At 50.1% G+C, this 24,651-nt stretch overlaps 2 protein-coding genes across 6 annotated transcripts; both read right to left on the minus strand.

Moving 5' to 3' along the window:
* Positions 1–703: 703 nt before the first annotated feature.
* Positions 704–11,806, minus strand: HINFP (histone H4 transcription factor). 3 transcript variants are annotated; one of them, XM_003418185.4, is made up of 10 exons: positions 11,715–11,806; positions 5,823–6,010; positions 4,151–4,380; positions 3,782–3,893; positions 3,448–3,600; positions 2,846–2,923; positions 2,640–2,760; positions 2,419–2,557; positions 2,200–2,324; positions 704–1,673 (listed from the first exon to the last, which is right to left on the minus strand). In XM_003418185.4, the coding sequence occupies exons 2-10, from the start codon at positions 5,998–6,000 to the stop codon at positions 1,259–1,261; spliced, it is 1,551 nt and encodes a 516-aa protein (XP_003418233.1). In that variant the 5' UTR covers positions 6,001–6,010; positions 11,715–11,806; the 3' UTR covers positions 704–1,258. The 3 variants fall into 3 exon arrangements, with proteins under 3 accessions (XP_003418233.1, XP_023413979.1, XP_064125025.1); XM_023558211.2 differs by lacking the exon at positions 11,715–11,806 and adding an exon at positions 11,394–11,705; XM_064268955.1 differs by lacking the exon at positions 11,715–11,806 and having other exon boundaries at positions 1,502–1,731; positions 2,196–2,324; positions 5,823–11,706.
* A 3,321-nt stretch (positions 11,807–15,127) lies between these two features.
* Positions 15,128–24,451, minus strand: C2CD2L (C2CD2 like). Of its 3 annotated transcripts, none has more exons than XM_064268957.1 (14): positions 24,083–24,451; positions 21,957–22,052; positions 21,475–21,594; positions 21,212–21,322; positions 21,006–21,122; positions 20,805–20,916; positions 20,553–20,661; positions 19,935–19,999; positions 19,718–19,845; positions 19,458–19,632; positions 18,607–18,708; positions 18,333–18,466; positions 17,965–18,250; positions 15,130–16,729 (listed from the first exon to the last, which is right to left on the minus strand). In XM_064268957.1, the coding sequence occupies exons 1-14, from the start codon at positions 24,434–24,436 to the stop codon at positions 16,518–16,520; spliced, it is 2,121 nt and encodes a 706-aa protein (XP_064125027.1). In that variant the 5' UTR covers positions 24,437–24,451; the 3' UTR covers positions 15,130–16,517. The 3 variants fall into 3 exon arrangements, with proteins under 3 accessions (XP_064125028.1, XP_064125027.1, XP_064125026.1); XM_064268956.1 differs by having other exon boundaries at positions 18,333–18,469; XM_064268958.1 differs by lacking the exon at positions 21,475–21,594 and having other exon boundaries at positions 15,128–16,729; positions 18,333–18,469.
* Between the last annotated feature and the right edge of the window lie 200 nt (positions 24,452–24,651).

The raw sequence follows: 24,651 nt of genomic DNA on the forward strand, positions 1-24,651 counted from the left end.
AAAGCCCCTTCAAGAGATAGCGGTATGTTCTCAACAACAAAATAAATAAAACTTTAAAAAGAGAGAGAGAGAGATGGTGATATGGAGGAGCCTGGAAACATGAATTAAAATTGTTCTACAAGTCAAGCCACTCATTTCCAGGCTCACTTCCCTGGGATCTTGCACTAATTTCACCATCCATGCCCTGTCCCTCTACTGAACAAGTATAGCCAGCCCTTCTTCCCCTAAACAGGCCACCAAATAGATGAGGACAGAGGCTTCTCTTGTCATGGAATGTCCTCCAACCCACCCTCCACCCCTGCTTCCTTCTCAGCCCACAGCACCACAGGTAAGGAACGCTGACCCTAAAGGCAGAGTTCTAATCAAGATCCTATCCCCTTCTTTGATACTCAGAGGGTGTGGCCATGGTCAGCTGCTCTGTCTTCTTGGGTGAGCCCACTCTTGTCCATTCTACACTGCTGTTACTGCCCACATGTGGCCAAATGCCTGGGACCTCCCTGGAGATGGCAGATGCTCCGAGAAGACATGAAGTCACAGCAAAAGAGGGGCAGGGATCAAGAAGACAGTTGAAAACAAAACCAAAAAAGCCTAGTCACTGAAAAGCGAAGAAGCCTAATCATTCAACTCTACTCCTGGGTGGCTGTATCTCCTCACTACCTAGTTAAATGCCACCGAACGTAAGGAAGAAGAAATGAGTAACAGCTCAAGTGTTTCTTTTATTACCAAAAAACAATTGCTACACACATACTCAGTGCCTCCAATCCCCTCCCTGAGGATAACCGTGAAACTCCTTGGGGTTGCTGGAAGAACGCTTAAGAAGGAAACGGCTGTCTGGTTCTCAATGCCTTGGCTGGTTGCAAGGAAAGGGCCCTTGTAGGGCAGTTACAGGTCATCCCTGGGCCTATGTACCCCTAAAGATGGCAGTGAGGGTGGGTTCACTAAGGATTTTAATTACTGTCCAGCATGTGTAGGGGGTTTATGGTTAAGCCTGATAATATCTCCTCTAACCAAGAATACACACAGCCATGATGTCTCCCTTATAGAATCTAAACTCCTCAGGATCCCCACAAGATGTGGTCTGGCAGCAAAATAAGTCCCTAGTCAGCAGAATAATTCAAGCCCAGTCCAGACTGGAAGGATGCTGCTCCCAGCACCACTCCGAGAGGCATCCATTGACGAGAGCTGCCCATTAGGTATGCTGCCACCACCTGGCCCAAACCTCGAGGCCTGAGGTAGGAATGGTCAGGCTCTGTAGCCTTCACACCATCTGGACCTTGGGCTCCTCAGCTGTTCCCTGAAGTTTTTCCATGATGCCCACCGAGGGTAGCTCAGTGGGAGGGGGAGGCTCTCCTGGGGCTTCAGACAGCACATAGTAGACAATCTCTCGCTGACCTTCGGCATTGGTCTGATTCACCACATGGATGACAGGGCTAGGAGTGTCCTGAGGGGCTGAGAGGGCTGTCATCTCACCACCCCCACCCTCTTCAGCCTCTTCCTCAGGTCCTGGCTCCCCTGGCACTGTTTCTAGAAGGATGCCCTGCAGGCTGCTCTCATTCACCGAAGCTCCCAGGCCCGATTCCTCTTGCGGCTGCCGTAGCAGTTGCTGTGTCAGCTCTACACTCTCATAGCGAACCAGCTGCAGCCGCATGTAGCCATCTTCATGCTCCTTGTACCTGGTGAAGCAGGAGCATAATGGCTAGTAAACACAGGCAGAGGGAGGCTAAAATGGCCTGAAGATGGCAAGGTAAGGGACAAAGGTGAGGAGTGGTAGAAGTCCTAGGATTCTAAGTGATGGGAGTTGAAGACCAAAAAGGTTTTTATTGAATATGCAGAAGAAAAGGCAGGATAGAAAGATCATTAATCAAAATAGAAGATTCTATGTAGAAACGCAACCCAAATAGAGAGAGAGAGAGAGAGTTATGACGGTGGGGGTGTCAAGGAAGGATTTATGAAAAGGCCATGAAGCTAAGCATCAGGTTCTAGTTCTGGCTACAGGACTTTTAGCCCCATTTACTGACAGTGCCTCGGGTTCAAAAATCAGAAAAATAATCCTTGCCCCACCACTATTCTCAGGGTTGAGTCTAGATGGAGATGGTAGACATCAAAGCACCATCCAGTTTAAAGTTTCTGACTTGCTGAAAAGGTACAGGAGAAAACGTGTGTGAACTTGAGGGGAGGGGAGAGGGTTGAGACACATACCGAAAACGGGGGTGCCCTGAGGGCCATTTGAACTGGTGCTTCTTGCGAAGGTGCACAGTGAGGTTGTTGCCCCGGGTGAAGCATTTGTCACACACATGACATTTGTACCTTGGCTCTGAGTCTCCCTGATGGGAAGAGGAGGGACAGGTGAGGCTGGCTCTTCACCCTGGGCTCCCCCACACTTCTGCGAACCATTCCTCGTCACCCAGCCCCACTCACTTCATGTACTTTGCGGAAATGGGATTTGATGGAGCACAGGGATCGGGCACTGAAGTTACAGCTCTCAAAATCACACCTATAGGCTGGCTCCTTGCTATGGGTATCTAGGTGCTTCCGAAGGTCAATCAGGTTCTTGCAGCTGCCAGGAGAGGACAGGTGGGGTTGGAAGGCATGGGGGACCTTGGAACACAGGCTGTCTCCTGGCCTCTGGTTCCCCTTACCTGTAGTCACAATAGTCACATTTAAAGGGCCGGTCCTCACTGTGGCGAAAGCGCATGTGGTTGCGAAGGGAGGAAGGCAGCGGGCAAGTCATGTCACACAGAGGGCACTTATAGTGATTCACTGAGGAGAAGAGAGAAGGCTGTGCTTGGAGGGCTCATGGAACCATGGAGGGTGTGCAAGGAGGCTGGGGTGGCAGGATACTCACCGTGATTACGCATGTGGTCTCGCAACAGCCGCTCCGTGGCGAATCTCTTGGAACAGTGAGAGCACTGGAAGCGTTGCTCTGAGGCAGGTAGAAGAAAGAGATGGCTGTGGGGGATGAGGGGAAGCACAAGGAGAAAAGACAGCCAGGGAGAGGACAACCTTCCCAGGCAGAAGTGAACCGCCCAGAAGAAAAAGGGAGGTCAGAGAGCTATGGGTGGCCATAGAATTATGGAAAGGGCATGGGGCTAAGAGTCAAGAACCTCAGAACCCCCACTTCAGCACTTAGTAGCTGTGTGATCACAAATAAGTGACTTAACCTCTCTGAGCCTCAGTTTTATCATCTGCAAAAATGGGGATAAGAAACCTACCTCATATGACTGCTATAAGGATTAACTGAGATAATATGGCACAGAGCGGATTCTGAATAAAAACATCCAATGAACCTGAATCAGCAGAAGGACTGTGGGAGGTGGCCGACCCCTAAAGGTAGATGCAGCCAAGTGGCAGATACCCTGAGTAGCCACCTCCCCTGGAAACATGTTCCCGACCCCCACCGCAAGCAGGACAGTCTGCACCCACGCCCCTCCTTCTCTGATTACTTACGATCCAATGAGGTCTGACGACGGATGTGATCTAAGAACTTTGTGTTGTTGGCAAACATGCCTCCACATGTGGGGCAGGCCACCACCTTCTCCTGGGTGTGGCTGCGGAGGTGCTCTCGAAGCTTACAGCGGTCCTTGAAGGTACAGGTACACCCTGGGAAGGAAGACCCAGTCAGGATTCAGCTATAAACCCCCAGAATAGGCTCTAGTACCCCCAAGCCTCCCCAGCCAGAAGCCAACTTTGACCTTCAGAACTGGTCCCATCCCTGGCTGCCCTAGTACCTTAGCACCCCTAGGGTTTCCTCCAGAGGCCAGAAGTTAAGGAGTGGCCCTACCTTTCCAGCCACACAGCACCACATGGTTGTCCTTGCCAACAGCTTGGTATTCACAGCACAGACTGTGCGCTTCCACGTGCCGATAGAACCACTCGGGATTGTCGAAGGAGCTCTGTGCCAGGGCAACTTGGTTAAGGACCGAGGGTAGCTGGAGGGACTCTTATCCCTATGTGTCCAAAGGGGCTTCTTGGCTCTCTCCCAAATTAACTGGGTGGGGATGGAATTGTCTGAGGGAGGGGGCTGCATAGAAATAGAGGAGAAGTACTAGCAGGACTCTTGGGGATATAAGGCATCCCTGAAAGGGTCCAGGCATCCTGAGTTAAGACCCCCAACTTCTACCCCTACTACTGGCACTGCTTGCCTACTGACCTCACAATGCTCCCACAGACACAGAAAGTGGTCAGGGACGTCAGGGATGACATTCCGGCTCTGGAAGTCCAGGATGCAGGGGCTGAGGTCAGCCTGGCTTTGCAAGGCCTGCAGCCCCCACTGTTTCAGCTTGGTGTGGTAGCAGTGGAAGTAGACATGGCGGATGAGGTCAGCAGAACTGTCCAGAGAACAAAAGCCACATTCCTGCCACAAGCAGGAGAATTCTTCCTCTGCAGAAGAAGGTTGAGAAGGAAGAGCTTGGTACTTTCCAAGCCTCAGCGTTCCTTCCACCTGCACACTTAACAGGGAGTAAGGGAGGCCTGGCTCTGATCAAATTACCAGGACTTCATTCAGCAAATACCGGTATTCAAGGAAATGCCAGGCACTGGGGATATGACAATGAACACAGAGTCCCATTTCTTGCCCTCATGTAGCTGTCAGTCAGGGAAAAAGAACATTAACCAAATAATCACATTCATAAATATAAAACTGTATCCAGTGCTATGAAGGAGGGGAGTACATGATGTTACAAAAGTATTAAACAGAGGTAATTTGATCACACACACACAGAGATCAAAAAGAATGTTCACAAAAGTTGGAAACTGTCCCTGTGTCCTTGAGACCTGAAGGATAAGCAGTTGTAAACTTGGTGAAGAAGAGTGTCGTCTGGGCCGAGATAACAGTGCATGCAAAGGCCCAGTGGCAGGAACTCAGGTGGCAAGTGTGGCTGGCATGTACTACCTCTGGCTCAGGGCTTCTACTGTTCCCCGAGAAAGGCACTACCTCCCAACCTGGGACACTCTCCACTCCTCCCTGTGAGATCAAGAGTTCTCCTTCCATCCCCAGGAAGGTCCCACTGACCAATCTAATCCACTTCCTTTCTCTCATGAATCCTTCTCCAAGCATCATATTTTCAATGTTTTATAGGAATTTACCTGTTTTGAAAAATTAAGTGCTTTAAAAACACATAATCACTCCCTGATTTCACTTTTGTATAAATATTATTTGACTTTCGAAACTTATAATTCATACTCACTAGACTTAAAACAGAATTGAGGGTAAGGGACGGAGAGCTCCTTTCACACTTTTTATAGATCAGAGTTTCTCAAACTGTGACCCATTAGTGGGTGATGAAATTAATTTAGCGAACTGCAACCCCCCCCCCTTTTTTTTTTAATGAAAAAGAACAGAAGTTTCAAAGATCATGGAATAAGTATTGCTTCAAGTATTTTTTTTTCTGTAACTTTTGTGTACCAGGTCACAATATAAAATGTATTCCTAACCAGGGTAACGGTTAAAAAAAACAAAAAAAAAGTTGGGGAAACACTACCAGACAGTGCAAAATGCAGGCTTCCAAAAGCTTGTACGGAATGATCCTTTTTTGCTGTTTTCAAAAATAAAATAATATTTATTATCTTAGATATGTATACACATGCAGAAAGAGGTCAAAAACGACGTTCACTAAAGTATTGCTCGTAATTGCCTCTTAATGGTAGGATGGCAGATTCATTCCTTACATCCTTGTTGGCTAAGTTTTCTACAAGTCTACAATGTTTTTACGAACAACAACAACAAACCACAATTAGGAAAATAAACCACTACCATTATCACAGGCTGCCTTCACGCTAGGAGAGGAAGTCAGATTTGCCCTTCCCCAATCCTGCACCCTTACCGAGGGGGTCCTCCTCCTCCTCCTCTTCCTCCTCCTGGGAGCTGTGCAGGTGCTGCTGCAGGTGCTGAGTGACGTGCTCACAGAACTCCTCCATGGCCGAGCACACAAAGGAGCAGGACCCCCACTCACACTGCAGCCCCAGGTTCTCCTTTCGGGGAACTTTCCCAGGGGGCGGCATGGCCTTCGCCCTAGAGCAAGAAGAAGAAATCCACAGCTGCAAGGATTCCACCCGAGTCCCGCTGCAAGTCAAGAGCCAGGGCAGCAGCCTGCCTAGAATCGGCAGGCGTTTTTCCAATAACCCTAAGGACCGAGTACTTTTTTGTAAAAGTGAAGTAGCAGTTCCTCAAACTCCTGGAAGTTGTCTGGTGTTCTTGGGAAGAGAGAACAAAAACTAACATTATTAAGCATGTGCCAGGCACTGAGCGAGGCACTTTACCAGACATTTTCTCATTAAGCTTCAGAGCAACGCCACCCAGAAGGAATTATTTCTGTGGCAGGCAGTACAGTGCTGAGGTTCAGAGAGATGGCTTTGGAGAGGAACCCAAGTTCAAATCCCTGCTCCACTGTCCCTCATCTACTAACTGTGTGACTCGGCCAAGTCCCTTAACCCTTCTACTCCTAAACTTCCTCATCTGCAAAAACGGGGATGACAACTCTTTATGTTTTTAATTTCACACTTACTATATGCCAACCACCATACTAAGGGCCTTGCTTAATTATGTTGTTTAATCCCCAACACTACCCTATCAGGCACGCATTATTTTTAACCCAGTTAAAGACGTTAACCAACCTGCCTAGGGCCGCACGCTAGTGGTGTAGCACGGTCAGGTCTGGACAACTCAAAGTCTATATTCTTTCTACTCTACACAGCCTACGTATTTGCCCAGAAGCCCCTTATTTCTTACTGCTTCGTGTCATAACTCCCCTGCCAAACTGTCAAAGTGCCACACAATCAGTCTTTGCCTTACCTGGCCAGTTGTTTATTCCACCACTCCCCGAATACACTCTGGACGAAAAGGTAGATTACCTTGGAACAAAAGCTCCATGAATGCAGAGATCATAGCTGTCTACCTTATACTGCATCTCTGGTGCCTATAGAGCGCTTCCAAAAAACCAGACCTGTTGCCATCCAGTCGATTCCAACTCATAGTAACCCTATAGGACAGGGTAGAACTGCCCTATAGCGTTTCCAAGGAGCAGCTGGTGAACTTGAACTGCCGACCTTTTGGTTAGTAGCCAAGCTTTTAAGTACTGTGCCACCAGGGCTCCATACAGTGCTTAGGCACGTAAAAAAAACTTGCTGAAGAAAGCTGAATGAAAAACTAAAAGGTCTCAATTTTTAACATGCATACAAATGCAGATCCCCACAGCCCCTCCCCTGGACCGCCAGATTGAGGAAGGCTGGGGTCAAGCCTAGAAATCTGCCTGTTTAACTCAGCACCGATGTAGTTCTGATGCAGGCAGTTCCAAGAGCATACTTGGAGGAACACTGGAATAAAAGAAGAGTTTCCCTCATTAAAACAAAACACAGAGCAGCGGAGGATGACTGCAAGCAAAAGTTCTGCGGGGAGAGAGGGGACACTAAGAAGCCCTGACTCTGTCCCCTAAGTGTCAGTTTCTTCCTGGGGATTCTCACTGACTCCTGCTATCCCTACTATAGTGATCCCTGGAAGAGGGTGGAGCACTGCTCCCTTCGGCCCACCCCAGACATACCAAAACCAAACCCATTGCCATCTAGTCAATTCTGACTCACAGTGACCCTATAAGACAGAGGAAAACCGTCCCAGAGAGTTTCCAAGGAGCACCTGGTGAATTCGAACTGCTGACCTTTTGGTTAGCAGTTGTAGCTCTTAACACTGCACCACTAGGGTTTTCTAAGACAGACAGGAACTCTGAAAAAGGCCTCTACTAAATACTGAAAGGGAAAAAAATCCAGAAAATACGACAACTGTAATATCCGCGCCTACGAGTACAGGCTTTTGAACCTACTATACCTAAGTGCGGGGCACAGTGGTTAAGAGCTACGACTGCTAACCAAAAGGCTAGGAGTTCAAATCCACCAACCACTCCTTGGAAACCCTATGGGGCAGTTCTACTTTGTCCTAAAGGATCACTGTCTTAGTCATCTAGCGCTGCTATAACAGAAATACCACAAGAGGATAGCTTTAACAAAGAGAAATTTATTTTCTTACAGTCTAGTAGGCTACAAGTTCAAATTTAGGGCATCAGCCCCAGGGGAAGGCTTTTTTTGTTGGCTCTGGAGGAGGGTCCTTGTCATCAATCTTCCCTTGGTCTGGAAGCTTCTCAGCGCAGGAACCTCCAGTCCAAAGGATGTGCTCTGCTCCAGGCACTGCTTTCTTGGTGGTATGAGGTCCCCTTGTCTTTCTGCCCACTTCACTCTTTTATATCCCAAAAGAAATTGGCTCAAGACACAATCCAATCTTGCAAATTGAGTCCTGCCTCATTAATACAACTGCTGCCTAGCCCCCCTCATTAACATCAGAGAGGCAGGATTTACAACACAAAGGAAAATCACATCAGATGACAAAATGGTAGACAATCACACAATACTGGGAATAATGGCCCAGCCAAATTGATATACATACTTTTGGGGGACACAATTCAATCCATGACAGTTGCTATGAGTTGGAATGGACTCGACGGCAATGCGTAATACCTAAGTACTGACCACAAAAACCCCTCTTCAATCCTTAGCCTTTCCCCTCCTTAGAGTCCCAGTCACACTTGACACTCTGGGGTGTACACTGGTTCGCTAGGTGCCCCTTAGACCAACAGAGAAGTCCTATTAGGAGACAACGTAGACTACTTTTATGATGTTTGGCTAGGAAAAGTAGGGAAAGCCTTCCCAAGCCAGAAATAAAATCCCAAACCTCCTCTGACTCCTACTACCTTCACGATCAAGTCCACTTAGTATGGCAATGCAAAGCCCTTCTCAAAGGGGCCTCACTGCAGGGCTCTGAACCGGTTCATTCCAGTTCAAACCCATGCTGCGCGAATTTGCATTTCTGCCTCAGATATACTGAATCTGAATCTACATTTTAACAAATCCCCAGGTGATTCCTTCGTATAATAAATTTTGAGAACCACTGCTCTACTAGTGGCTCTCAGACTTGGTCCCTAACCAGCAGCATTAGCATCACCTGGGAACTTGTTGGAAATTTAAATTCTCAGCAGGAGGTTCCGTTCCACGGGGTCTGGATAAAAAAGTTAACATGTACTGAGGGCCTACTGTGTGTCACTCCTGTGATGAGTCCTCAGCACACTGTATCTCATTTGGTATAAAGGTGTTCCAATCCCAATACAAAGCTCACGCTCTTTGCCCCACACCATGCTGCTTCTCTGGTTTCCTCTCTGATTCAATCATCCCTGTCCCTAAACACACTAAACCCAAAACCCATTGCTGTCAAGTCAATTCTGACTCATAGCAACCCTATAGGACAGAGCAGAACTGTCCCATAGGGTTTCCAAGGAGCAGCTGGTGGATTCAAACTGCTGACCTTTTGGTTAGCAGCTGAGCTCTTAACCACTGCGTCACCAGGGCTCCACTACATTCTTCTAAAATTCTCTGACAAAGCAACTCACACTTCAAGCCCAAATGTCCCCTTCTTGGCCACCTCTTTCCCAGTTCACCCAGGCAGAGCTGGAATATCCCACCTCCTGCCTCCACAGCACTCTGTACACACCCGCATTGTTACAATCCAATGGAATGTCTGTTTCCCCTAGACTAGGAAATTCTCAGTCTCTGTCAACACAGAGCTCTGTACACCCTGGATGTCCAATAAATACCAGGATATGATCACATTCCAGAAGACTTGCTAAACTACCCTACACCTCGGTGATTACTCTTGCTCCTTTGGCTGGCAGAGTTGACACCATAAAATCTCACCTCTAATTTTATGTTGCCCAGGGTCACTCATGGTCATTTTATGTGTTCCATTCTCGTCTACCCAACTGCAGTATAAGCTGCTTCTGGGTAGACACCCTAGCACACCTGTCTGCATTCCTATACTGTGCCAAACATAACGCTGAGTACAAATATCCTAGATGCATCCCTGTTGTCAGACTGTGGGTAAGACTCACGAGGCAGGCCAATTAGACATCTAGAATGACCTGAAACTTAGGCAAAGCTCCCTGACTCCTTCTTTCACTGTCTCCCAACTTTCTTTAATTCCTCTCCTTGTGCCTGCTTGTTTCAACCCTGCAGAGCTGTTGGAGCAGAATGACTACAGGGCCATCGTTCCACTTTCTGTAGGCAGAGAAAGCAAATGAGGCAATTTGTGCACTGGTAAGGGCACGGGGCCAGCTGTCTCTGTTCAAGTCTCCTATCTCAATGATTCTGCTCTGCCTAAAATAATCTAACATCTATTAAGTGTTTACTACATGCCAAGCACTGCTCCAAGAGTTTTACACTTATGAAAACTCACGAATGCAACAACCCTATTGAGGTTGTTGTTAGCGGCCATGGTGTGAGTCCTCAGCTCATGCCAACCCCACGCACGATGGAACAAAACGTTGCCCGGTCCTGTGCCATCCCCATGATCGGCTGCAGAGTAAGTACCATTTATTATCTCCATTTTACAAATGAGAAAATGGGCTCAGAGTGTTAAGTGATTCACCCAAGGTTACAACGCTAGGAAGTGATGGAGACAGAATTCAAACCCAGGCAGTCTGGCTCCCTTTTAATTCCTATAACTGTCTGTCTTACCTGTTCTTGTCTGACTTTCTCCTTCCCATAGTTGTCATATCTGTATACACAATAACCAGAACACGTTTTATGAATTAATTATTTTGTCAGTTTCTCCAATTAAGCTGTGGGCTGGCCTGTCCCTTGTTCAGGTCTATCCACGGCGCCAGCACACATCTAATGTGAGCTCTTTAATGTTTAAGTAAATCTGTAACTTACTACTTTATTTCAGACAAATCACTTAGCTTCTCTGAACCTGTTTCAGAAATGTAAACTGGGATGCCAACATCACAGCCACAAGTGACCGGATTCCGCACAGTTAGACAGACAGCTCCAACATTTATTAGCTACCTGACTTTGAGCAAATCACTTCAGCCTCAATTTCCCCAACGTGGCATAGGAAAAATTATAACTACCTCGATGAATTGATTTAAGGATTAAAATAGATAATCGATATTAAAATACCTAGCATAATACATTGCTAGAACTCAACAAGTGTACCTTTGCTTCTAAGGATTAGATGACCTAAGCACCAACTCTGCAAAAAAAGTCAACAAAAGTGCAACCTAAGGGATTTCCAACACTTATTTTCATCAAGAGTCAAAAGTAAGAAACAGCAAATACCTAAAAGGGAGCATACACTGTAACGGGAGACACCGAATGGACCCTGAACAGTATTCGAGAAAAAGAGGGGACCCGGGTCCTGAAACGCCTAAGCACTCACAACTTGGCCCAAGAGGTAAGACTCCGACGCGTGAAGACAATGACCAAAACAAAGCGCCCGAAGAGGGAGATCAGGAAGAGAAATCCCCGAGGGCAGACGAAACACAGAAGGCTGCCCCTACGCGGTGGGGCTCGGGCCAAACCTTGAGGCACAATCGGAATTCGAAGGAGCCCGTCCGGGCGGGTGAAGCTTCTCACTTCCAGCCCCGCGGGCTTCCGGAACCCTTCCCTCTGAGGCGTTGCGGTGCCCGCGTCTCGGCTACACCTAAGCGCCCAGACGAGAAGCCAGAGAGGTTCGATTCGCGGTTGGGGCACGGGGGCACTACGGGCGCCGGGACAGACAAGCGTGGCCGTGCTGCAAGAGGAAGCTTAGCCGAGGCGACTCCCGAAGAGCCTGACCTTCTGCAGCCGCCACAGAGCGAGCCCCCGACTGCGACCCAGCCAACCCGAGAGCCCCGGCTTACCGTCCCTCCCCTCGCAGGTCGCTCCAGCTCTCTTTCCACCTAGTACCATCTCCGGAGAGGGAGCTTGAGCGACGGCCAGCGGCAGCCAATCGCCGCTCCCCGAGCCAACTAGCAGCCAATCGCCGCTGCGCCTGACGGAACCCGTGCGCTACCAAAACACGGAAGGGGCGGCCACGGCGTCCGGGGCGGGAGTACGTAGCCGCGGGATGCGTGAAAAGGTGGCGTTTGCCGGCGTGGCAGTGCTCCAAAAGATGCGGAGGCAGGGATCCCACGAGCCTCAATTCCCTCGACTGCGCAGACTCGGTGCACAGGGTCCAGTGGGTATTCGCCGATCTCAGGCTGAGCGCCGAACAGGGTCTCCCTCCTGTGGCTTCCTGCGTTAGTTAGCTGGCGGCGTGGTCTGCAAGGAGAAAGGCGTGGGACGTTTGGCGCCCAACGTTGCCAGCCCCGCTCCGCCCTAACTGGGGGTCTTACCTCTATTATTCACCCAGTCGTTCTCCTTGTCTCTTAAATATCGATTTTCCTATGCAGTCTTCTTTAACCCCCAAACCTCTGCTCTTATGTTCCCCAGGCTCAGTAAACGACCCTGGCATCCGGCATCTACCCACTCGTTCAAGTCAGAAACCTAGAGTCATACCTGATTCCTCCCTCACCTGTCACATGAATCTATTGCCAAGTTCTGTGGGTTCTTCCTCCTTAAACACAGAATTTCTCAAGTCCATGCATTTTTCCTTATCTTCACCCGCCCACGCAAGGCCATCCGGATTTCTACGCCTGTCCCACTGGGTGCACTCTGCCTCCGTCCAAACCGTTCTCCACTGAACACTCTGATCTTTACAAGATGCAGATCAGATCAAGTCACCACTCTGCCTTAACTCAAAGGCATTCTGTTGCCCTCTAGTTAAAGCCTCAAAACCTTGCAAAGGCTTTCAAGGTCGTTTAGCACTCGGGCCCTGCCTACTTCTCCAGTTTACCTAGAGTCCTTCTTCCCCTCACTTCCTGTGCTCCATCCCCGTATTTCTTTCAGTTTATCCATCACACCAAGCCCTCTCTTACCTCTCGTTCCGCGTACTTACTGTTTCCTCTGCCTGGATTAACATTCCCCTTCTCCTCCCACATTTATTTGCCTGGCTGATTCCTACTCATTCTGAACTGAATTTAGATGTCTCCCCCGCCCCCCAGTCTTTTTTAACATCCTTTTCCTGCTTTTCTCCCATTATAGCTCTATCACATAGTATTTGTTTTCTTGTCTGCATTCTTCACTAGACTATGTTCAGTGAGGGAGGGCAGAGGTCATATCTATATTCTTCATCTTCACAGCCTCTCAGCCTAGGGGCTGAAACTCAGGGTTAAAGACATATTTGTTAAATGAATTATGTACCCTAGTCAAGTTCATTAGGTTTGATATTTATTTTACTCCTTTACATGTTTCTTTATTTTCTAACTTAGCTATATAAATTTCGTAATCAGAACACACATTAACTAGTCAATATAAATGTATTTAAAGATGCCATTGAAAATAGTAAGATCATGCAATCGGAAATTTGTGCATGAATTTTGCTATCAATTACTGTGAATTATAGCTTGGCCCTTATTAAAAATAGGGATTTTAAAATATAATTCAAAAGTAACATAAAATAAATTTTATCAACTTTATGCATTCGAAGTGCATAGTTATAGTACGCTTCACAAATGCCAAGCTTATCTTAATTCAGATTTATACCACTGATGATGACTCTCAGTGTTAATTTAGCAGTTTCATGAAAAAAAGTTCATTCACAGAGCTGTGTAGACTCAAAGACATCTTACAGAGCAAAACTTTATAGCAGGAGGGGAGAAAAAAAGCTGGTAATGGGGAACCCAAAGTTGAGAAGGGGCATGTCGTGGGCCTGGCAACCAGTGTCCCAAAACAATATGTGTATTAATTGTTTTATGAGAAACTAGTTTGTAAATCTTTATCTAAAGTAGAAAAAAAAAAAATTTCAGGATAGCTCTGGGATTTATATGTTTCCAAAATTTGAGGCAATGCCTTACTGCTGTCTAACCACAAAAAAAAAAAAAAAAAAAAAAGCCGCCAAGTCAATTCCAACTCATAGCGACCCTATAGGACAGAGCAGAACTCCCCCACAGGGTTTCCAAGGAGCAGCTGGTGGATTCAGAGTGCTGATCTTTTGGTTAGCAGCTGAGCTCTTAACCACTGCACCACCAGCTTCAGTTATAAGTGCAGCTGTCTAGCATAGTTTATTTTCATCTCAATCTACTTCTCTTGAAAACAAGCCACAATTTTGGCTTGATAATCCATTTTTCTTCAAAAGTTACCACAGAAACTTAAAGCATAATTCATATTCATCAAAAGCATGGATCTCTTCTAAAAAGGTAAAATGGATAAAGTTGATGAAACTGTGTTTTGTGTTTCTTTTGGATTCAATTTTTAAATGCCTATTTTTGAAAACTGATCAGACTCTTCTTCACTGCAAAATATGTGATTCCATCGAGCTCTGGGCAGCTCGGCCCTGGAAGCTGAGTACAATTTCCAGTTCCACTCAATCCACAGGTCCTGTGGGAATCTGCCCTCCCTTTAACAAAAGCTTCTTGTGCAATTTCAAGTCCATTGTGTTTTGTTGTCATATTGGTAAACAAACAAACTGGTCCTTTGTGAACCACTAAAAGTTGCCATTTCCTAGGGGAAAACAGCTTGTGAAATCTCATTGAGTTTTCATGACCTAGAGTCAGGCGTTTCACTATACAAAAATTAAATGGCCATACTCTACTGCTCCTTCCAAAAATCCCATATCCTGTTGGCTGGTGTGGACATAAGCATGGGAATATTAACAGTTCCATCCTGTCTACCCAAAGGCATGTGCCCTGTGCCCCCTATGATGTAGATGAGTCATAGAATGTTAGGGCTGGCTGTGACCTGAATGATCACCTAGGCCACTCTTCATTTTAGAGAGTAGGAAGCTAAGGCCCAGAAAAGAGAAGTGGTCTACTCAAGGTCACTCAGTGTGCTTGTGGCAGACCCAGGGTTCCTGTCTCCTGGTCCTGTGCTCTGCCCCTGATATCCTGCAGCAGCTTATCTGGTCTGTGTGCTTTGTAAGGTCCCAGAAAACAAGAACTGGGGACATACAGTTTGCTAGTATCTATAACTCTTTGCCACTTGTCCCTGTTTACAAGTGAAAGACTTTTTATGATGATGAAAGACTTCCCCCTCCTATCTGTCTTTTCTGGGGCACTAGCTAACATTCAAAAAAACCAAAAATCCATTGTCATTGAGTTGATTCCAACTCACAGTCACCGTATAGGACAGAGCAGAACTGCCCGTAGCGTTTCCAAGGAGCAGCTAGTGGATTTGAACTGACGACCTTTTGGTTAGCAGCCAAGTTCTTAACCACTGCGCCACCAAGACTCCAACACTTACTCAGCGCTGACTATATGCCCGCAGAGTTCTAAGCACTTTATGTTTACTTCTCTCCCATAACCAAATGAGAAAACTATTATCATAGTTCCCATTTTACAGATGAAAAAACTAAGGCACTCAGATGTTACATCACCTGCCTAAGATCACACAGATAATTAGTGGTGCTGGGACTCAAAGCCAGGCAGTCTAGTCCCATCGTCCATGCTCTGGATTACACTATTACATTCTGGAAGGAGGAACCCGTTCAAGAAAGAGGAGTGAAGATACTGTACTAGCCGACTGACTTTTTTCTCTGGTTGACGTTTTGACTACAAGTTCATCCTTCAGAGACTTTTCTCTCTCTCCCATCCTCTCTCTACATGTCCTGTCTTCCCTGTAGGAACTTCTTAACCGGCGCATTATGTATGTCATCTACCCCACCTCTATATCTGGGTCCCTGTCTCTGATCATCCCCCTCCATCACCACCACGGCCTCATTACCTGTTCCCCTTTCAAAAAATAACCAGTTATCCAGCAAATAAACTCCAATTTGACTTTAATAAATTAAATTCCAAGCCATCACGCAGCAATGGAAGTCATCATCTCCCACATACAGAGGTGCAGCCTTGCTCTTGCTCCATCATCATAGTCTTTAAATAAAGACCCCTGAAGTCATCTCTCTGAGGAAGCCTTCCCACCAGGCTCCTGGCTCCCTCCTTCCATCAGAGCCACTGCTCACAGAGAAGGCATCAAGTACAAAAACAGTAATAAAGGGGGAGGGAGGAATGAGGAGCAGAAGGGGAGGCAGGGACGCGGGGAGTACCTGCCCCCCATCCCGGGCGCTGGCTCAGCTTTCTAGGAGCTGCCCGTGTCCTCAGAGGCAGACGGCGGTGCTGGTCTGAGTGGGGACCTGAGGGAGGTGTGGGAGCTCCATTCCAAAGGGAGTTGCCTGCCCTTCGGGGATAGAAAAGAAGGGTCACCTGGGAGAGATGCCCTCTATCGCCTATTTGCTGAGGGTCCTGGACCACATATAAATAGAAAAGACAATAAATAAGGGAGGGAGGACCATCTGAGGAGCTGCGCACCCCGGGACTCCTCTGACCGGCCAGTGAGTGTCGACAGGAGACAAACGGCTCTGAGGAAGGCCCACATGTGCCAGAACACAGCCCTCCTTACTCCCAGCCACCAACTCCCTCTCCTCTGTCCTCAGCAACGGGTGCCCACCTCTCACCACTTCCCATTGCAAGTACCCTTCCAACTGGCCCCACGGCCCAGGGTAGACAGGGCTTCCTGAAACCCAGAGGGCTTTCCTGGCCTGGAAGTCCAGGGAGAAATGTGGAAGGGGATGTGGGGAATGGGCTCAGAAAACTCCTGCGCTCTCCTAGCTCAGGAGGTGAGGAGGACCATCAGAGCTGGGGGCTGGGGTTGCCATTAGCCTTGGGTTTGGATTTGAAGGAAAAGCGCTTGATAAGGCGGCGAGAAAAGCTGCCGGCCTTCTTTCGGACACTGGGTGTGGCCGCCGTGTTGGAGAGGTCATCGTGTGATTGGCTCAGACCAGCTTCCTTCTGTCGGGGCTTCCGGCGGAAGATGAGCTTAGTGCCACTGCGCAGGAAACTCACTGTGGGGAAGAAGGGAGGCTGAGGCCGCCGGAAGGGAATGCTCGGGGTGGGGTGAGGTGGGGAGCCGAGAAAGGACGGGGGATGAAGGGCTAGAAGATGTGGAACAAAACCAGTGCCTTGGCCTAGAAGCCAGGCTTCTGTAGGAAAGAATGAAGCAAAACATGCTCTTTATCTTTCCTGAGGGAAAAAAATGGTGCTCATGGGAATCTGTGTGCACCTCTGAGTTCTGCCCCTGAGGCGGAATGTTATGGGGTTGGCTGCTCCATGAGAACAGACTGAGAGGACTGGGCCTCTGTAGTATGGAAAGACAAAGGCTGAACCGAGGGTGTTCCTAAAGCCTATAAAATCATGAAGGAACAGGCGGGTCAACACTGACTTGTTTACCAAATTCTAGGATGTAAGCAGGAGACAATGCTCTGGAAGCTTCAAAGAGGGAAATTCAGGACCAACATAATGAGGAAGGTGCTTGCACAGCAGGCTTTGGACTTAGGAATCTCATTATCCCAAGAAGTGATGCAGGCTTATATCATAAATAGATAAATGTGTGGCTGAAACACTCAATGGCAGAGGAATGAAGATGTCTTGGGCAAGCAAGTTAGAAGAAATACCACAGCTGTCCACAGACTGTGTCACTGCTGGAGGGGCAGTCTTAGAGTTCACTTGGGGTAGGATTTTTTACACTCGGGAGAGGGTGCAGAGTGAAAAGGGGGGGAAAAAAAAAGGAAGGAAAAGGAAGACAGGTGCTTAGACCCAGAAAAAAGGAAAAACTCAGGCAAAGGAGAATCATTTGGCATCCCCTCCTGTCACCTAAATCTGTCAGACCCAGGCCCATCCTACTCTAGTGTGGCTGAACCAGACTGGGAAGTCTGACAATCCCTTAGGGGAGGAACAAGAAGGCAAGTTGGCTTGTGGCTCCCATATCCCTAAGTGTCCAGTGGGACCTAGGCCATGATAACCAGAAAACCAAACCAGTTACCACTGAGTCAATTCCAACCTTTGGTGACCCCATGTGTGTTAGAGTAGAACTGTGCTCCATGGGGTTTTCAAGGCTGTGACCTCTCTAAAGTAGATTACCAGTCCTTGCTTCCGAGGTGCCTCTGGGTGGGTTTGAACTGCCAACTTTTTGGTTAGTAGTTGAGTACTTAACTGTTTGCACCACCCAGGGACTCCCAGGTCATGATACTGGACCTAAAAAAGAGGCGGGGGCAGGGGGGTCATGCCAATATCTCCCCACCTTTGTGGTCCTTGAGGCTGCGAGTCTCAAGGGCACCAGTAGACCCCGTTTCTGACTCAACATCATCCACAGATGGCCTCTCAGAAATGTCTGAACGTGTTGTCTCATCTGCTTCTTGGACACTTGTGGGGCTGGAGAGGGCATCTAGGGGTCCTGGGGACATGGCTGGTGGGTCTGAGGGAGGTGAAGAGGGACCTCCGCTGCTCCCTGTGTCATCCTGCATTGAGGCTTCCAAGGATGCCGCATAGCCCAGAGATAGTGCCAACTCGTCCTGCGCAATGGGCACCTGGCAGGAGGGACAACTTCTAAGTGAGTGGCCCATTAGGGCTTTCTCCCTACCCCATCTCCTCTCCCCAGAGCCCCGTTACCTTGGAAACACCAGAGATGATCAGAGTGCTACGTTTGGTGGGTGTCTTTTTAGCTGCCCGCCCACTGGGCTCAGTCAGCTGGCGAATTGCAGTCTCTGCTACAGGGTCCAAACCGTTGGAAAGGTGGCTCTCCCCTGCTGGGGTACAGAGGATGGATAACGTGACTTTTAGTCCCCAGTGCCTTCTTGGCCTTGAATTCCTCCTGCCCTACAGTTGTTTTTGACTCCGGGGTCCCGGTACGAACCAACCCTCACACATCCCAACCCCCACTCACGGCTGCTGCTGTGGGAGGTACTGCTGGGGCCACTGCTCTCACTCAGCACAGTTGTCGTCTTCTCGGTCACCTCCACCTTGGACGGGGAGCGGGAGGGGGAGTCTGGTGGGTGGGGGAGGGTCAGTGAGCTGGGAGGGACTTTAGAGTGGCCCCCACCCAATACTGTCTTTGTTGAGACGCAGAATTTGGCTGACTCACAGGGCAGGAGACGAGTGACTAAGACAATGCCATGGGAGCGACTAAGAGTATGAGGTCACAGGAGACACTGGGGACAAAAAGATGCCACAGGAGCCACTGGGAGTATGGGAAAGTGCCATGGAGCCCACTGAGGGTGTAAGAAGTGCCATGAAAATATTCAGTGTGCAAGGATGGTACAGGGGTCCACTGGATGTAGAGGAAATTCCTTGGAACCCCTAGAGATAGGCAAGACGTCATGGAGGGTCCCCAGGGTGGGAGAAATGCCATGGAGGCCACTGGGTTTGTTGGAGGATTCCACAGCATGCTAGAGGGTTGAGGGTAGAGGGAGGGACAATCAGCCAGCTGGACTGGGGAAAGGGAAAATATATGTGAAAAGATAGACAAGAACTTGGGGATATGGAAATGCAAGGGGCCTCTGTGAGGGCTTAGCAGAGCCAGAAGGATTGATGGGTGAGAGGAATGGTTGAGGAAATGAAGGATGTAAGGGAAAGTCTGAGACACAGATTATGAGGCAGATGTGGTAAAATCTGATTGGAATGTCAGAAAACAGGGTGGGCTAGAATTAAGGTTCTCTTTCCCTTTCCCTGTCCTGCCATGGTTCTGCAGTCCAGGGCCCCTGGCTAGAGCTGGGCTCCCAGGAGCTTCCTCTTTACCTAATTTGCCATCTACACGGGGCCGGGACTGGACAGTGGTGACCGTGGTAACAATGGTGCCATCAGGCATGATGGTCCGGTCCAGCTCAATCTTCTTTGTAGGTGTGATGCTAGGGCGTGGAGTAGAAGCAGTGGGAGTGCCCAGGTTCCGGGGGGAGCCCTCCTCATACTGAAGCTGCCAAGGGTAGAAAAGCAAAGAGTCAGGGCCTCAGGGACGACCCTTCTCTGGTATCCACCATCCCCTATGGTCAGTTTCTCACCTCTGCTACCATGGTGGCTGTTGGTCCCAGGACTTTCCCTGGCCCTGGGGTGAGTGGGCACACCTGTCTTCGGGCCAGTGGTCTGGAAGGGGAGCCCACAGGCAGTGTGGCCCGGCCCAGGAGTTCGCCTAAGGACAGGGGTGGTACTGTGAGCTGGGCCCATGACTGGTCCCCAGCAGCACCCACCCAGAGGTACTCTCTCCTGCCCCATACTCACTGTCTCCACAGCTGCTGCATTTCAGCACTTTGAGGGTCAGCTCCCGGCTCTGGGGGCCCAGATCCCTGTGGACCAAGAGGAGATTGGGGGACCAGGAGAAATATTAGCAAAGTGAACCCACCCTTGAGCTGATCCCAGGCCAGAGGCAGAGACAGATGTACATAAATAAGATGGTACAAGTGCTCCATCAGATTAATTCCTGCCTTCCTGATACTCCCATTTTCCAAGAGAATGGGACCCCACTCCTCATTCAAATCCTCCCTGCCTTTCCAGTCTCTCTCCTCATCTCAAACCACCCTCTTCCCTTTGCTCAAGCTGTTCCCTCTGCCAAAAATACTTTTCTCTCCACTCTGTTGAAATCCTACTCTTGCTTTAAGATGCAGTTTAAATGCCACCACCTCCACGAAGCCCACTCTGATCTTTATTCACCCTATGGCAACGACTCTTCCCCACCTAAATGGTCCACAGCACTTTGTGTCAACCTTGACTGGAGCACTCGTACCGTCTTATTTATGTGCATCTGTTCAGCCCAAGGGTGGGGGTTGTGTCTTGGTCATGTCTATGTCCCTAGGACCCAGCCCAGGGTTTGATGGGCTGCGGGTGGAGGTCATTTCTTACAGTGTCAGGTCCTCTGTCCACTCCACCTCAGGGCCAGCCTTCGCAGGCTTAGTCCACTTCTGTTGCATGGGGTTGTCAAGCTCAGCTACACAGCACAGTTCCCCAGTACCTGTAAGGAGCCAGAAATTAGAAGATGTTAGATCAAAGGTAGAAAGTCACTGAGGAATAGAGAGAGGATGGACCCTTGGCAGAGGGGCAGGGAGCACCTGCTACCGCTGCCCTGGCAGTTCCCCAGCCCCTTCTAGCTCTCACCTCCCAGCTCACTTCCCAAGTTAGATGCTCGAAGCTGCCGGAGGAATAACCGAGTGAGTCTGGGGTTGGCTGGCTGGGTCTGGGCCACTATGGGTGGCTTCTCACTGGGTGTCTAAGAGCAGAAGGAGGTAAAAAGAGTAAGAATCCTGACATAGTAGCTGGGGACAGGATGAAAACCATTTGCTTTGGGTGCCTGCTCACCAGGCCTCCAGGGGCAGAGCAGGCCCTGAGGTTGACCATCATGGCCGGCTGGGTGCTGACTATGGCATCCTCGATCAGTTCCTGGATAGTGGAGAGCTCTACTTGCTCCTCACCTCTCTGCAGGGAAGAGGAGAACAAGAGGTGGTGCCCACAGCTCGGCCTCACCCTCCTGCTCAGCCTTTTCTCCCCCAACCCTGACCCCTTACCTCCCTGGCCTGTAGCTTGGGAAGCACCGTCAGGCTGAGATCTGGGGAATCAGTGAAGGCCCAGGATACTAGCAGCCCCTCATCAGGGATTTCCTCCAGGTTGACTTCCAACTGCAGACAAGGGACAAAGGGACTGGTTTTCTTATTCTCCTCCTCCAACTACCCCCAATTCCCCAGGACCCTCCCTTCCCACATTCCATCCCTGAGAGGAACCACATTGCAATAACAGCCCCACCCAACTCTGTTCCCACGTCCCCCTCCACCTGTGTTGGTGGCAGTGTCAGAGTGACGTGGTAGGTCTCCATGGAGACAGCAGCGGGGGACTGCTGGGTCACAGAGACTGGGAACCGCACCTCCTCAACAGAGAGCTGGCAATGCAGCACCTGAGACAGGCAAGACAGGGTCAGGCATGGTGGAAGGGTCCTCAAGCCTGCTCTGCCCTGCCCTGTAATGGTTCAGCAGACCTTTCCCCGCTACAGTTTTCCTTGGAACTTCACCTTTTTGAGGTCACACACCCCTAAAAGAACCAGGTAAAAGCCAAAGACTCTTCATCCCAGAAAACTGTAGATATGCACACACGTACATTTTGCACATAACTTCAGGGGCATTCCCAGACCTCCTGAAGCCAATCCTTGGGTCACCAAGGCATTCATAAACTCCAGGTTGAGAACACCCAGACTTAAGGAAACCCTTGGAGTCAGCCCCTCTCAGGCCCCAAAGAGGGCAATGCCCATTAGACCCTTACCATGGTGCGCTCTGATTGGTCTATGCAGGTCACATGACTAATGCTGGCTCTGGGTGGGAGTTGGGGCACTTCCTCAAAGGCGATTTGGATGGAGCTCTGAGGGAGTAATGCAGGCACAGGATCAGGTCTCTGGAACTGCCCCCCACAGGGCTGGCCTGCTCAGTTGCTGGCTGGGCCCTGGCACTGCGGAGGCCTCAGCTGCAGGCTGGCTTCTGGCCCCTCCTTGGCTCAGGCCTTCAGGAGAGGAGGTGCTCCCTCAAACTCTGCCTCCCCAGGGACCCACAGCTGCTAGGACTACTGAGGACTTGGGAGCTAGACCACCTCAGAGACGAGGTCACCTTAAGCAAAAGACCCTGGATTCCTCCAGAAGCATCCCTCCTCTTCCCTCTTTATTTCCCCCACCCTCACCACCAAAAGAAGTTGTCTATAGAAGAAAAAAAAAAAAATCCGTGTGTGTGTATATGTATATATATATATATATATATATAAAAGTTGCTTCCTATATATAATAGCTGGGGAGAGGTGGGACAGAGTTAAGGATGATGGCAGTTAGTATAAGAGCTGAAGAAACGAGGCTAAGCCTTCTTCCAGATAAATGGGATGCGGGACACTGAGTATCTGGAGGCTCAAGAGTGTGACTCTATCCATATTTTTGGATCTTCAAGACTAGCTCAGCACATCTTTGGGGAACTTGACTAGAGGGGCTGGGAAGAAAAGCGAGCTCAGAGGGCTCAAGGGCCTAGAGGCCTGGTTAATTCCTCCAGGCAGACAGCACGGTAGTATTAGGGAGCAGAAAGCCGCTTAGCTCAGGCCTTAAAAGAGCTGCTTCCTAATTCTTCCAGAGCAGAGGTGGGACAACTTACTGCAGCCCTGTCTAGACAGGAGAATGGGAAGAATTGAGGAGGGGGCCCAAACTGAACTGAACTGTCAGATCTTGGGAGGGGAGGAAACAGGCTCATTTCCCTGGCAAACCAGCAGCAGCCAACATCTCTGCTCCTGCAGCTGTGTTGTTCAATAGCCAGGCCCAGGGAGATGGGGAGATGGATGCTTGGAACCTCAATTTCCCCACTTCCTACAGAACAGGCCAATGTCCAGCTGAGTCAGCTGTCCAGGGGAGTTGCTCCTGACCCGGGGACAAGGTGCAGGCAGAGCTGGGTGGAGGGGTGAATTCAAGGTGTAGGCTGACAGCTGCCATTTGACCTTTGGCTGGCCAGCTGGCCAGAGGAGAGAAAGCAATTTTATGTGGTCATTTCTGCTTCCAGGAATCTAAAGAGCTAGTAGGATATGAAGCTCCGAGACTAGCGGGGGCTGGAAAAGGAGAACCCTCTGAGCAAGGGGCTGATGGACTGTGATGGCAATGAGAGGCTGCTGGGCCAGGATGGGAGGGGAGCCCCAGAAAAGGGAGGCCTCTACCTCCCACCCCACCTCAGTCAGTCTCATGACCACGACCATGCTTCCTGCCCCACTTCCTGGGAGGCCAGATGCCCATGGTGCAATGGGAGGAAGTAGGCTGGGCTGGTTTGTGACTGACCCTCAAGGGGCAGCTCCAGGCTCATCTACCGGGAGACACATGGATTGTCAATTTGGTTTCCACCTGAACACCTCCCCCTACCCGCCCCACCAAATACACTGCAGGCCAGCCAGGGAGGGGGAAGTGTTTGACAGTAGCAGTGAAATTAGTAAGGGGTAGGGAGGCAATTCAGGCTCCTTGGGGATCTGCCTGGCCACTGCAAGGATTTGGGGCATGAACTGTTAACTGGGAGTGGTGGCATGAGGACCAGGCAAATTCCTTATGCACCTGCCCCTACCCCCAACCCAACCAGCAGCACCTAGTCTAGGTGGAAGCGCCAGCAGGCAAAGGGATTAGGGTTGCTATGAGAACGACAACTTGTGAACAGGTTTGGAGCCCAGAGAGTACCTTGCCCACAGGAATAGAAGATCTGGAACATAGCGGGATTTGTACAACCCCCAGACGCATCCGCACCCTTTTCTCTGATCCCGGAGGGGAAAGGAGTCACGGGATTCCCCAATTGATCCCCGCTCCCATCCGACCCTCTTAGCACCAGCAGTCCCTCGCCTGGAAGGAAAGGCTAAAGGGACCACCTCTGTGCTCCTCTGCAACTCACCCCGTCCCTGCAGGCTTGCTCGTTCAGCGCTCGCACCCAAGCCCGCTGCCAGTTCTCCCGGAAAGACTTGAAGGCGAAGAGCGACGCCAGAAGGCCCCGGACGCCTGGTTCCTCAGGGGCGCCAGCTCGAGTTGCCCGCAACCTCAGCAGCGAGCGCCACACGCTGAGCTCCCGCGGGGAGCCCACGGGTTCGGCGGCTAAGGCGGGCCCCAGGCCCTGGCCCCCGCCAGCCCGCGCCGGCCACAAGCCCCGGGCGTACTGCAGCAGCCAGCCCGCCACCGTGAGCAGCGAGGCGGCGAAGAGCATCAGCAGGGCCGCCCAGCCCACGTCCCGCTGCCCCCAGCCCGGATCCATGCTCCGCGCGGGCTCCGGTACCGGCTCCGGCTCGGGCTCAGCCGCTGTCCCGGGGGAGCATGGCCCGGGCGGGCCGCGGGGCGGGGGCGGCCTCCCCCGGGCCGGGCGCGCGGGCTCGGGGGCGCTCCGGGGTTAAGTGCCGGGGACAACTGGGTGCCACGGACCGAAGGGAAGAGATGCTGGGGGGTCGCAGTGCCCAAGTCTGTCTTTCCCCG

The sequence above is a fragment of the Loxodonta africana genome, chromosome 15, assembly GCF_030014295.1.
Source record: "Loxodonta africana isolate mLoxAfr1 chromosome 15, mLoxAfr1.hap2, whole genome shotgun sequence".
Taxonomy (NCBI): domain Eukaryota; kingdom Metazoa; phylum Chordata; class Mammalia; order Proboscidea; family Elephantidae; genus Loxodonta; species Loxodonta africana.

What these genes read in the sequence shown, in the direction of transcription:
- C2CD2L (XM_064268956.1), bottom strand. Translation starts at nt 24,436, where the DNA reads ATGGATCCGGGCTGGGGGCAGCGGGACGTGGGCTGGGCGGCCCTGCTG. An exon ending in ACCAATCAGAGCGCACCATG is followed by an intron (nt 21,595 to 21,956) that starts GTAAGGGTCTAA and finishes TGCCTGTCTCAG; the next exon opens with GTGCTGCATTGCCAGCTCTC. An exon ending in TGACACTGCCACCAACACAG is followed by an intron (nt 21,323 to 21,474) that starts GTGGAGGGGGAC and finishes CCTTGTCTGCAG; the next exon opens with TTGGAAGTCAACCTGGAGGA.
- HINFP (XM_003418185.4), bottom strand. Translation starts at nt 6,000, where the DNA reads ATGCCGCCCCCTGGGAAAGTTCCCCGAAAGGAGAACCTGGGGCTGCAG. An exon ending in GGAGGAGGAGGACCCCCTCG is followed by an intron (nt 4,381 to 5,822) that starts GTAAGGGTGCAG and finishes CTTCTTCTGCAG; the next exon opens with AGGAAGAATTCTCCTGCTTG. An exon ending in TCGTCAGACCTCATTGGATC is followed by an intron (nt 2,924 to 3,447) that starts GTAAGTAATCAG and finishes TACCTGCCTCAG; the next exon opens with AGCAACGCTTCCAGTGCTCT.